The 12,667-nt window shown below is 66.6% G+C and overlaps 1 protein-coding gene across 1 annotated transcript; it reads left to right on the top strand.

Annotated features, from left to right (window-relative positions):
- The first annotated feature begins 339 nt into the window (after window positions 1-339).
- LOC119113088 (uncharacterized) lies at window positions 340-11,509 on the top strand. The gene is made up of 5 exons (XM_037237419.1): window positions 340-384; window positions 1,329-1,634; window positions 10,236-10,421; window positions 11,088-11,246; window positions 11,479-11,509. The coding sequence occupies exons 1-4, from the start codon at window positions 340-342 to the stop codon at window positions 11,139-11,141; spliced, it is 591 nt and encodes a 196-aa protein (XP_037093314.1). The 3' UTR covers window positions 11,142-11,246; window positions 11,479-11,509.
- The last annotated feature ends 1,158 nt before the right edge of the window (window positions 11,510-12,667 follow it).

Below are 12,667 nucleotides of genomic sequence, written 5' to 3'. Positions count from 1 at the left end.
ATGGCCGGGGCGCCGCTCGGTACCGGCGCCGCCGCCGGAAACCCGTCACTTCCTGTGCTGTGTGCGGGGCGCCCCGGCCGGCAGCCGGGCCTGGCCCCACGGGATCTCCGCCTCTCCGACCCCGCATCCGGCCGGCCCGGCGGGCACCGGCCGACGTCCCGACCCCGCGGCGTCGGAGATCTCCCCACAGACCAGAGCTCCTGACCTCTGGGGCCTCGTGGGGTCGGAGATGCGTCATTTGTCGCCCTGGGACTAACGCTAAACGTGCGAAGGATTGATAAACGTGCGCAGGATCCTCAGCCTCGTTGGCGCGGTGCGGACCGTCCTCGGCCATCGCCGATGGCTGACGCGGCCTGCTCCGGCCGGGACCGCATGCTGACGGTGGTGACGCGCGCCTGTTGGACAGGGCCTGGCTGCTGCAGTGACGGGCTGCTGACGGTAGTGGCGCGCGCCAGTTGGACAGGGCCTGGCTCCTGCAGTGACTGGCTGCTGACGGTAGTGACGCGCACCTGTTGGACAGGGCCTGGCTGCTGCAGTGACTGGCTGCTGACGGCAGTGGCGCGCGCCAGTTGGACAGGGCCTGGCTCCTGCAGTGACTGGCTGCTGACGGTGGTGGCGCGTGCCAGTTGGACAGGGCCTGGCTCCTGCAGTAACTGGCTGCTGACATTTCGCGTGCCGACACGGGCAGACCGAGCACAGGCAGTGGTTTTGGGCCGTTGTTGACTGTGGCACGTGTGTCAAAGGTCCCCGAGCTACAGGAGACGCCGATTGCTCGCTTTTATCGGTGCACATGTTGATTTATGACAGTTATCAGCGCTGTGATAGTCGTGTGAATCACGTCTTGTGGAGAACTGCGACGTACTTTGTGGGAGATGCAAAGGCAGCATCGGTTCCTCGTCAACTTATCAGACTGACACCGGAGCCTACTTGGTCGGCACTGCACTGGCCGAAGGAAACCACGGTCGCCTGTGGTCTCCGGTGATTCAGAACACGTGTTGGCCTGCAGCGCGGTGCGGACGCCGAGCGGTCGGGCCCTGCGCATCGATCCGGCTCTCCCGGGGGTCATGACATTTGCACGGGACCAGCTGGCGAATTTACAGGGAGCCGTTAACGGCAACCGCGGCAGGGAGCTGAGAGCGCCGGCGTCGGCCGCGCTGGGACCGCCGTGTAACCGGGACTGTGCGACTGGTCCGGTATCAACTGCGCTGCGACTGCGACTGAACACCGCTGGGTGGTGCATGCTGTCCTATCACCGCTCTGTGTGTGTTAGAGTGTGTGCCTGCTGTGTGTCGTGTGTGCTGTGCGTGACGGCTGTGCGTCTGCCGCAGGCCGCCGCCGGTGCCTGGGACCGGCCCGTCATGCTGCTACCGCGCCTGCTGTGCCCGCTGGCCGTGCTGTGCCTGACCGCTGCCGAGCGGCCGCACCAGCAGCGCGTGCTTGACGTGCGCCCGCTCAGCGAGGAGGTGCACACGGACGGCACCGATGATCTGGGCTTCAGCGCGCGCTCCGAGCCGCTGCCCGACGACCAGCTGAAGCGCATGTGGGGCGTGTCGGACGCCACAGCGCGTGCCGGCCGCCTCTTCGTGCACACCATCGACAAGGACGCGTTTCATGGCGCCGTTGAGCGGTATGAGGTGAGTGCCCGCCCGAATGCCTGTAGAGGTGAGTGCCCGACTGAGTGCCTTGCGGGGTGCCTGGCGGCCGCCGCCGTCCCCTTCCTTTGCCAGTCGGGGGCGGGCTGCAGCAGAGTCAGTGTGCGCGACGGTCACGGGAGAGGATGACGAGGCGGCGGTGGCGGGGTGACAGCGGTGCCAGATCTGGTCACGGCGCTGGACGGTCTCAGCTCGTCACCTGCCGCGCGTGAGCGCCGCCGTGCGCCGGCCGGGAGAGCCGCAGGGAGACGGACAGGGAGCCGCCTGCCGTGGCAGCGGGTCGCCCCCGCCATGACCTGGCGTGACCCGATCCGGCGGTCGGCCGGTGTGACAGTCCGCCGCCGGGGCGGCCGCCTTCAGCAGACGGCGGGCCGGGGGCGAGCTGCCGTCGGCGGCTGCTCCCAGAGAGCCTCGGCGTCGCGGCTGAACGCTCTGCCCAGCCGGGCTGCGCCGGAGTACGGCGCGGTCGACGGCTGCGGCTGGCTGAAGTGATCTCTGGACCGGCGCCGAGCAGCTGGGCCGTCCCTGAACGACGCGCCAGTGGCCGGGGCGTGATCACGAGCCGTGTGTTGCTCCACTGACCGCGCGACCGGGCCGGATCCAAACAGCGCGTCCGTCGCTGGCTCGTCTCCGGCGTGACAGGGCACAGTCGCCACGGTAACCCCCTTGCAAGCATGCACAGACCGCATGGTATTCGGACGTTGCTCACCAGGCGTGTGTCCGCCTCGGGGGCCTCGTCTGGCGCCGGCGATGACTGTCTGCACAACAGTTCTTCTCGTGGACTCGTGGGCTAATGTGTGCGGAACGGACGTCTAGGAATCGGAGGGGTGTGGAGGGAGTGACGGCACTCATGTGGAGCCGTGTGTGTATAGAGGGGCCGCTGGCGTGGATAATTTACGGCGCGTTTTGAAGACCAGATTGGACTGGCGGCGCTGGTGTCGTGCCAGGTTTAAACTGTTGTGTCAACGGTCAGTGGAATGTGCTTCGAAAGCATTCGTACGGGATTTCCACGCCGCGTGGTTTCCCAGCTTCCATCCCACGCGCCGGTGCCCTGGTTCATGGCGAAGTCAGATGGGACGACGGGGCCAGTCATGCACCGGCGACGGCGCCGCGCTGAGACCCAGCACGATGGCCGCTCTGTCGGCCCGGGATGCACGGCAGGAATGCGGGAGCGGACAGCGGTGGGCGGGTGCCAAGCCTGTGGACGCTGACAGACCGGCCTTGCTCGACACCGCGCCGCCGACGGCCCCTCGGCGCGTCTTCCGGGACGGGGCGGTAACGAGCCACGCCGCCGGCAATTTCGGCAAGCGCTGCGGATTGGTGAACTGATCAAATCACGCTGGATCTTCAGATTGGCTGCGGTCTGCGTCGCGTGGCGCACCAGCGGCGTCAGCGGCGCGTCAGTGGCCCGTGCCGGCCGGCCTCGGGGCCGGGGGTCCCCGAGCGGCCTCCGCAGCGGGACGCTAACAGGATAATCGCGCCGGCGTCGGGCCGACTTCCATCGTTGCAGCGGACATCACGGGACGGGCGCGATGAGCGTCGGCACTGCAGCGTGGCCGTGAGGCCCGGCTCCGGCCGCGCCGGGCCTGGCAGGGCCAGCTGGCCGGTGGTTTCGGTCGGCCGCCGCGGCCCCAGCGGTCGCCGGCCAGACGCCGGCCGCCGCCGGCACGTGTTTGGGCCGAGGACGGAGACGGGTGGAGACGGATCGCCGTCGGGCCGGCCGGCGCGTCGCCAGCTGGGCGTGACATGCCGCGCCGTCCGTACGATCAGCCGGTCGCCGGCCGGACGACTGATGTGTCGCGGCGGGCCGCGACGGGGCTGACGCCGCTCTCGGGCGAGGACTGCGCTGGCCGGCTCGCCCCAGCGACCCAACCTCGCCGTAGCTGGAGACGGGATGGGGGGCGGAGGGGGGGAGGGGGCGTCGGGCGCCCGTGGCATTCACAGGACGAGAGGCGCGGCTCGGGAACGGCGCATCTCTGTTTCTGGCGGTGCCCGTCGACGGTCCGGACCTCCACGTCGGCGCCGATGCCGCCCGGCTGACTATTCACGTCGCGGCACGGTTATTCCGGTCGTTTTTCGTCGACGGCCGGGCGTCGTCGGCAGCCCCGCGGCGCTACGGCGCCGGTGCGATCGCGGCCCCTGGCGGTTGGCGCGGCGGCGCAGCCCGCCCGTAAGCGCCGGATGATGGCCCGGTGGCGGCTGTTCCAGGCCGCGGTCGGCCCCCGCCCGCGCCAATACCGGCCGATGAAAAACGTGACCGGCACGGCGAGTCGGCGCGGCGCAGTGGGCTGTGTACAGCGGGCCTCTCAGGTCCGGTCGACTGCCAGGAATGGCGGCCGATGCTGGTGGCGGGCTAACGGGGCTACCGGCAATGATGGAGGCATTGGGGAGGCGTCAGCTGGAGAAGAGCCCAGCCCATGCGGCTGCTGGGGTCTCCCGGCTGCGCCGCTGGCATTCACGAGACGAGAAGCGGCGACTCGGGAGCAGGGGATCGCGGTATGCCGGGGCCGAAGCCAGAGCCGGAGTCGGAGCCGGAGCCAGAACCGGAGCCGGAGCCGGAGCCGGAGCCGGAGCCGGAGCCGGAGCCGGAGCCGGAGCCGGAGCCGGAGCTGGAGCCGGAGCCGGAGCCGGAGCCGGGGCCGGAGCCGGAGCCGGAGCCGGGTTGTGGGCTGCATGAAAAGCCGGGTCTCCCAGCCTGGAGGCAGCGCTCCCGCCGCCTGCTGCTGCCGTGGGTGGAGACGGGATGGAGGCCTGGGCGTCGGCGCGGTTCGCGAGAGCGGCTCGTCGGCCGGGAGGGTGGGGTTTCCGGCGACCGTGCCGGGCGGGTCACCGGGGTGCCCGGGCTGGAGCCCTGCGTCGGAGCCAGCCCTCCGGGGCCTCACGTGAGCGTGCGGCACGAAGGCCGGTGTTTTGCTGGGGAGTGACCGGTTGCGCCGCCGATCTGTTGCCAACAGACAAAACGCGATAGTCTGTACCGTCCCCGCAAAAAGTGGCCACTTGTTTACTTCTGATGCACAGGTCAATGGGGCCTTTCTTGCCAGGATGTTTTTTTGCCGGACTGCATGTTGGTATCTCAGGCGAGCCACCGCGCTGCGTTGTGCGGCCGTAACAGCGGCGCTCAACAAGGCCCAGTCTTGGCGTCGGTAACGGCGAGAAGGCTCGGCCGCCGGCATCGCGTGAGAGACCAGGGCCGACACCGGCGGCGGTTGGCCGACTCAACACGTGACGCCGGTGACCTGCTGACCCGCTGACCTGCTGAGCTGCCTCCGGCGGTCCGCTGACGGGCCCATCCACCGGAGGTCGGCCGTTCCGCCCGTGGCGTCCGGTCTCCGTCACGCGCGGTGTGGGCAGACGTGCGACGACGGGCGGAGCGGCCCCACGCGTCATCCATGTCCCGAGGTGCGCCGACAGTAGGGGCAGTGAAGTCAGGTGGGCAGAGGCTGATGCAGTTCAGGAGGGAGGGGGAGGGGCGGTGGTGTTGTAGGCTGTCCCGGATCGGACCGGTGGCGTCTAACTCCGGGGAGCGGTGGTGGATCAAGCAGGCCAGTGTTATCGCTGAAGCAAAGATGGTAGATTTCATATCGAGGAGGTACCAAGCCAGACTTGTGGACTATCTTGCAGGCATCGCGTTTCACCGTTCAGTTTACAAATCTCCGTATATCTTATAGACACATGGGACGTGTGCCACGTCCGCGGTGCTTATGTATTCAAAATGCAGTGGGTGAGATCGGACGCTGAACCCAGAAACGCCAAGACCAGCATCTCTCTCTCTCTCTCTCTCTCTCTCCTCTCCTCTCTCTCTCTCTCTCTCTCTTCTCTCTCTCTCTCTCTCTCTCTATATCTCTCTCTCTCTCTCTCGTCTCTCTCTCCTCTTCTCTCTATCCTCTCTTCTCTCTCTCTCCTCTCTCTCTCTCTATCTTCTCTCTCTCTCTCCTCTCTTCTCTCTGCTCTCTCTCTTCTCTCTCTCTCTCTCTCTCTCTCTCTCTCTCTCCTCTCTCTCTCGCTCTCGCTCTCGCTCTCGCTCTCGCTCTCGCTCTCGCTCTCGCTCTCGCTCTCGCTCTCGCTCTCGCTCTCGCTCTCGCTCTCGCTCTCGCTCTCGCTCTCGCTCTCGCTCTCGCTCTCGCTCTCGCTCTCGCTCTCGCTCTTCGCTCTCGCTCTCGCTCTCGCTCTCGCTCTGCTCTCGCCTCGCTCTCGCTCTCGCTCTCGCTCTCGCTCTCGCTCGCTCTCGTCTCTGCTCTCTCGCTCTATCGCTCTCTCGCTCTCTCGCTCGCTCTGCTCGCTCTCGCTCTCGCTCTCTGCGCACAGCACTATGTCCGTGTCGGAGTTGTGTTGCCGGCCTGCAGGGCTGTACTTTTGTCACGCATTGCTTTTTGGTGTTAGGTGTCTAGCGCTCTCGGTTTTCTTAAAAGGCTAAGCCCAATAGTTGCATATAATCGTCGTCTTTGTCAGAAAGCTGAGAACAGAAGTCAGTAAGGGATCATTAAATCAATAAGGAATGATTAAATCAATCAGGAAAGGAATGATTGGCGTCCCGAAGAAATCCCGCAGAATGAAAATTCAGTATTATGCGAAGCCTCTGTGGAAATTTGGCAGGCCCTAAAATGCTAACGTGTCGCGTTTCATATGTGGCGATATCCATCATGTCTACCGGGAAACCTTCGTCATTTTTTTCCGTGGCGTTTCTTAAAGTTTGCTGTGGCGGCACACATTTTCAATATTTGTATCAGCTTGAAATGGAAAAGACGTGCAAGGAAAAAACCCTCCCGATTTGCCCACGGGGCACCCAGGAGGACGTACCAAGTGCCAGCAAAAGTGCGGTTTTCTCCCTGGACCTTCGGATTGTCAGAAGGCGCCGATCAGTCTGTGAGCCCGAGATGAGTCATGAGTCATGTTCTCGTGCTGCACTGGCCGCCCTCTGCCCTTCCGCGTGGGCATGACCTCGGCGGCCTTTGTGCCGTGACGACCAGCCCTCTGCGGCGTGCATACGCAGGCCGCCCCGTTGTGGTCCCGATCCGGCCACGGGGCGCGACGGGGTCCGGTGAAGACAAAGCGGCCCGTCACGCGCCCGCCATCTGTTTGGTGACACGTGCAGACGCGCCGCCGAGGCCGAACGGACCCGCGCCGGCCGGACATGCCCCCTCGTTGATGCGGGTAATCGGGAGAGCAGGTCGAGCGTTGAGTGTAGTGGGCCTCGTTGCAAGGCAGACGCACGCCCGCTATGTGTTGTATGCGGTGCGCATCAACACGTGCTCAGACTTCCGACTGGTGAGACAGAGCGGGCCACCGCGCCAGCGGCAGCGGCCTGGACGCCGAGCCGTGGCGACACATGCTCGCTGCACCGCGGCGAGGGCTGCTCTATGTCGACTGATGGCGGCCGACAGTCTGCGCGGCCGAGGGTGGAGGCGAGCGGCGTGTTTGCGGGGCCCGGAGCTCCTCCGCTGCGGCCGGGCGGACTGGGCGGCTTTGGGCGCTCTCCGCCGGCACCTCTGACGGTCCCGGCGGACAGGCGGCGTGACTGTGACGTCGTCGTCGCGCTCGTCGACATCGACGCGGACCCGGCCGCGGCCCGTCGCGGTCCGCTGGCGTTTGACGGCTGCCGACCGACTTGGCGGTACGTGCGGCGGGCGAGGTGTGCACGCGGCCAGCTCGTTATCAAAGCGGCACTCCCCCCCCCCTCACACACACACCTGCAGAGGGGTCCGGAAGCGACGCTGTGGCGAGGAGATAAGCGGCCTATCTTGGGGCCGCAGCTGACGATGGTGTGTCAGCGCCGACAGCTCAGCGGACACAGGGCCGGGTCAGCCCAGCTGATAGCGCCGGAAGTGGGGCGTTTGTCTCCGGAACGCGCTCACCGTAAAGGGGTGTCGTGCTGTTCCAAAGCAGACGGAGTCAGGAAGATTTCGATAGGGCTTCGAAGAAGATGTTTTGTGGACTGTATTGGAGCATCGAAATGTTCTTCTCATCATCAGGTGTGTTGTTGTTTTGATCATGACACTTTATTATTCTATCAGTAAATAGGTCTGACTAATCGGCCATTGCACTGAAGTCACCGCATGTACCACTATTAACACATCGTCGATCAGCCATAACTGAATCACGGGAGATTACGCCAATGGCCGTTGCAGTTGCTGCGTTAGCACGGGATTAATTGCAGATTAGTTAACAATCGTTAGTGAACGGTGAAGTGCGCCGCTCGTCGGCGTCGCACGGACCAACGTCCATAACGGAATTTTGTGAGCCGGTAGCTGGACCAGCACACATCTCAGCAACTGACATCTAGTGGTGGCATTAATCCGGTTACTAGCATCTTGGGGAGCCGCCGCCTCCCGACTGGCGACCGCAGGACCGGCCGGCGGCGTAGCCCGGCGCCGCGGGCCGATCCTGAGCACCCTTGGCGTTGGCACGGTCAGTGCGCATGTCCGGAGGAGGGCGGGCTGTGTTCACCCTGCTTCCGCACCAAGGTCACCCCTGGCCTTACGAGTTGCGTCTGGCGGGCTGGCGGCGGCGGACGCCACGGCCTTCTGGTAACGTCGGCGGAGATGACAACTTGATGAAAGCTCCCGTTTATGGGGCCTGTGCGCCTACGAGCCCGCTAACTGCTCGATCATCCGAAGCCAGGCCATCGCATAAATCCCCGCGATGTGTTTCTAACCGATCCGACATAACGGATCGGTTAGCCGCCGCTGCAGGGCGAGCAGTCTTAGAGCCCCTGCTTTCCACGAAGCCTGGCGCCAGAGCGGAAAAGTGCTCCGTTGTGACGCGTTGCTCCACTCTGTCGTGTCACCGCCGCCGCCGTCGTCGTCGTGGCCGCGGCTCTTCCGCACCGGGAACGGCGACGCGTCCGTGCCGCCAGTCATGGCCACCGCTTTTCGTTCCCAGCCGGGGCCGCCTGGCGACTCCCACGCGACGCGTCGCCCGGTGCTTTACGGCGCCGCCCGCTCTATTTAGACGCCCCATTCGCCGTCGCTCGCAGGATTAATGCCCGCCGCGGTGAAACCGTCCGGCGCGTGTCGGTTCCACGACTCAGCTGGGCGCCTGCTCCCCGCAGGACGCAGCCACCGCACCGGTCGGTCTGCACGACCTCGGGGCGGTATCGCGTGGCCGAGCACGCGTCGGTGTCGGCCGCGGCCGGCGGCGGTGGGCGCCTGCCGGCGGCCGGCTCGCGCGCACCCGCCGCTCCGCCACAGGACCGACCTCGCCGGCCGGCCGGCTCAGGGCGGCTCAAGAGGACGTGCCCCGTGACGTAGCTGCTGACGTGCGGCGGGGGTGGTGCTGGGCGCGGCGCGGATACCGGTCCGGTGACGACGGCTGCCTCAAATGGCGCCCGGCTGGGGTCACGCTGTGGACGCACGGTGGGATGCACGCGGTTGGGAGTGTTGGCCCCGCCGCCTGTGTCTCTGTCTGTGTCACCGAGCTGTGATAGACGGCTCAATGCGATGGCTGAGACGCCCGGGGACCGCACGGAAGGGGGGTGCGATGTGAGTGCCGACCGGTGCCGGGCGTGGCGACGGCCCGCCGACGGGCTGTGAGTGACCGGTGGAGCTGGCGCCGCTCAGACGCCGCGGGCGGACGGCGGCCTCTGATGCCGCCGACCTCGCTCACTGCCCGGCAGCACGCTCGCCGGGGGTCGCTGCGATGACGAAGTGAGCTGGCAGACGACCGCGGCCGGGTTGGGCGGGGCAGTAACCCGTCGGCACGTCGGATGGGGCAGTCACCGACCGTGTCAGCGGACGATGAAGTCGTACGACTCCGAGACGGACCTTCTGCCCCCCCCCCCCCCCTCAAGACCACACTGGTGTTCGCGGGTGTGGGGCGACGCCGCCGGTTTGTCCGCAAGCACGGTGGATGGCGAGCCTTCAGCGTTCGGCAGTTGTATAATATCCGCCGGCCGGCCGCGCTTCCCAGACCGCACGGCGCCGCATTCCGCCCTGTCGCTCGACCCGGCCTTCCCTCTGCAGCGGCTGTGGCGGGCGGGGTGGTGGCGGCGGGGCATCCTCGCCTCTGTGGTGAACGCTGGCGGCCGCGACGCCGCCGCCGAGCCGCTGTAATCGATCCGTCTGTCGGCGGCCGATTGGCCCCGCTCCGACCCCGCGCTGCCTTGTTACCCGCCAGCCACAGATGCGCCGGCCTCGGCTGGGGACCGTCACGGGGGCGGCAGCACGCTCGCCCGCGCGCGCCGGCCGGATCGCCGGCGGCGCGCGCGGGCAGGCCGATGCTGTGCCAGGTGTCGGGGCGTGGTGGCTGTTTTCACACGACGCACCGCTGCGGGGGACACGTGTGCGCGTGTGCCGTTCGCGCCATGTTGGTGCAGTTGCTCGGTCGCTCGGCGTGCCTCCGCGTAGACGGTTGTTGTCGGCGGAGCAAGTGCGCATGCCGTCCCGTGCTGTAGCAAGTGTTCCGATTGTTTGTGTTGTGTCGCTGTCTCGCGCCCGCCACACTGGCTGGGGCGACGAGTGTTTACACGTATATGCCGAGGGCCGCCGCCTGATCACGCCCGATGCCTGTCGGTGCTCCGTCGGCGGTCGGTCGGCGGACGCCCCGCACGTGTGCGCCGTCTGACGGCCGTCTGCCGCCCGTTTTCAGGTGGGCGGCGCCACGGCCGACGCGCCGCTGCCCGGATGGCTGACGTTCGACGCCGGCGCGCGCGCCTTCACCGGCGTGCCGCTGCCGGCCGAGCTGGGGCCGCACCTGGTGACCGTGACGGCACGCGGCCGCCGCCCGCACAGCCGCGCAAGGACCGCTTCATGGTCGACGTGGTGCTCGAGAGCGGTGAGTGGATGCGGTGGCCGCCCGGCCCGGCCCCGGCCCGTCCGCCGTGTGCCAGTGGGCCCGGCGCCAGCGGGCACCCGGCCGCCGGTGGTCGGCTGACGTTGCCGGGGCAAACCCGCCGCACCTGGGCGGGATTGGCGCGGCCGCGCTTGCGGAAGTGCCGCGACGGGGCCCCGCTGCGATGATACCAGGGTTTGGGTAGGTGACGTCGTGTTTGCTGCGAACCCGACGCAGCACACGGTCGGCTGTGTGGTTCGTCCACATTGGGTGACTCATTGAACTGCGGTGACTCGCACCCGAGCTGACAGCCCCCCCCCCCCGCTCCCACCCACCTCCACTCACTTTGCTCGTCAAACCTTTGTGGTGCCTGGCACCGGCGGCCGCGGGGTAGGGTCGGTCGGTGTCAAATGCAAGTTGCAGTCTGGTATGCGTTGGACGATTGCTGCAGCTGATACAGAACTTACGGGTGGGTGGCTGCACGCAGTATTTTTTGGGCTAACGTTCGAATGTGTTTTGATCCATGGCCGGATGTTCCGTTTGTGCGAGGGATTCAGGGATGCGAGGGCTGGGATGCTGTGCGTGCGTGCGTGCACGCGCGCTGCTGGATCCGTTTTAGAGTGGTGTGGCGCGTTCGGCCGAGGCTGACCTGCCACGCGTCTGCTGCAGACTCGGGGCACGCCGGCGCGCCGCTGGACTGGGACGAGGACAGCGGCGAGCTGAGCTGCGCCGATGGCAGCGCCTCCACCGTCGTCGCTCTGTACTTCGACGTCGCGCCGCAGACGCTGGATGGCGCTGCGCGCCTGCGCATGCTGCGGGCACTGGCCGGTGAGCGACACCGCAGCCGAGACTGCGGGCCGAGGGCTGATGTCACATTGGGCAGGAGCCTCAGATGGGGACCCTCATGCCTCAGATGGGGATGAAGACGCCAATGACGGTCATAAGCGCGCGCTATTTCTGGCGCCGCACCGAGCGCACAGTCACTGCACACCTGCCGGATCGGCTCGGCTCGCCACCCTGCTGACATGCCTTGTGACGTCATGGCTGACGCGTTCGACAGCGGCCGTGCACGTGGAGCCGGAGGTGATGCCACGTAACGTCGCACAGCGGTGCCATGCCTCTGGAGGATGAGAGCGTGCTGGAAGCGGGCGCTGGCAGCCACACCAGACAGTCCCGCCAGCTCACCGTCTTCTCGTGGAAGGTAACTGGACAAGCTTTGTTGGCGTATTTTCCGGGCGCTTTCGGCTGCAGAGGTCATTTTATGGGGAGGCTATACGGCAATGCTGCATATCTTCGGTGTTTTCTCTAATTCCCATCTCGTCGCCCTGCGTAGGCTTTTAGTTTTTTGATTGTTATTGTTCTGTTGCGCATACGTTATGCCACATTCTATATTGACACTTGTTTGCCATACATACCCCGGCAATGATGTTTGCAACCCTCCGGCACGAAGGTTTCGCTGCCAGGACATAGTGCTCAGGTTTTCGCGCAGGAGTAAGTGCTCCAGAGCTGTCCAGGTAGCTGCCTAGCTTATCCCACCGAAGCCCACTGGGACATGATAAACCAGTCAGACGGCCGGAGCCGGTTCTCCCGCTGCGGCACCGGCCCGCCCGCGCCCTCTCACCTCCGCCCGTCCCGACAGGTGGGCTGCTCGGAGCAGGTGCACCCGAACCGGCGGCGCTCCGTGCAGGCAGTGCAGGCAGACCTGCGCATGGAGCGGCTGGCAGCGGCCGCCGACGACCGGCCGTCGGCTGGCTGATGTACGCCCGGCGCGACCGGCCGCCACCGCAGACAGGTGAGGGCTCGGCCGCCAGTACAGCAGGTGAGGCTCCGGCCTCCACCGCATACAGGTGAGGCTCGGCCTCCACCGCAGACAGGTGAGGCTCCGCCTCCACCGCTGAAGGGAGGCTCCGGCCTCCACCGCAGACAGGTGAGGCCGACGGCCCACCGCAGACAGGTGAGGCTCCGCCTCCACCGCAGACAGGTGAGGCTCCGGCTCCACCGCAGACAGGTGGGGCTCCGGCCTCCACCGCAGACAGGTGACTCGGCTCCACCGCAGACAGGTGAGGCTTCGGCCTCCACGCAGACAGGTGAGGCTCCGGCCTCCACCGCAGACAGGTGGGCCTCCGGCCTCCACCGCAGACAGGTGAGGCTCCGGCCTCCACCGCAGACAGGTGAGGCTCCCCCTCCACCGAGACAGGTGAGGCTCCATCGACGATCGCCGGCAGCCGGCAATCTTCGGTTCTATGCTG

The sequence above is a fragment of the Pollicipes pollicipes genome, unplaced genomic scaffold (assembly GCF_011947565.3).
Source record: "Pollicipes pollicipes isolate AB1234 unplaced genomic scaffold, Ppol_2.1 Scaffold_7261;HRSCAF=8764_pilon_pilon_pilon, whole genome shotgun sequence".
Classification (NCBI taxonomy): Eukaryota; Metazoa; Arthropoda; class Thecostraca; order Pollicipedomorpha; family Pollicipedidae; genus Pollicipes; species Pollicipes pollicipes.
Note: the sequence above shows the minus strand (reverse complement) of the source record. Positions and strands in the feature narration are given on the sequence as shown.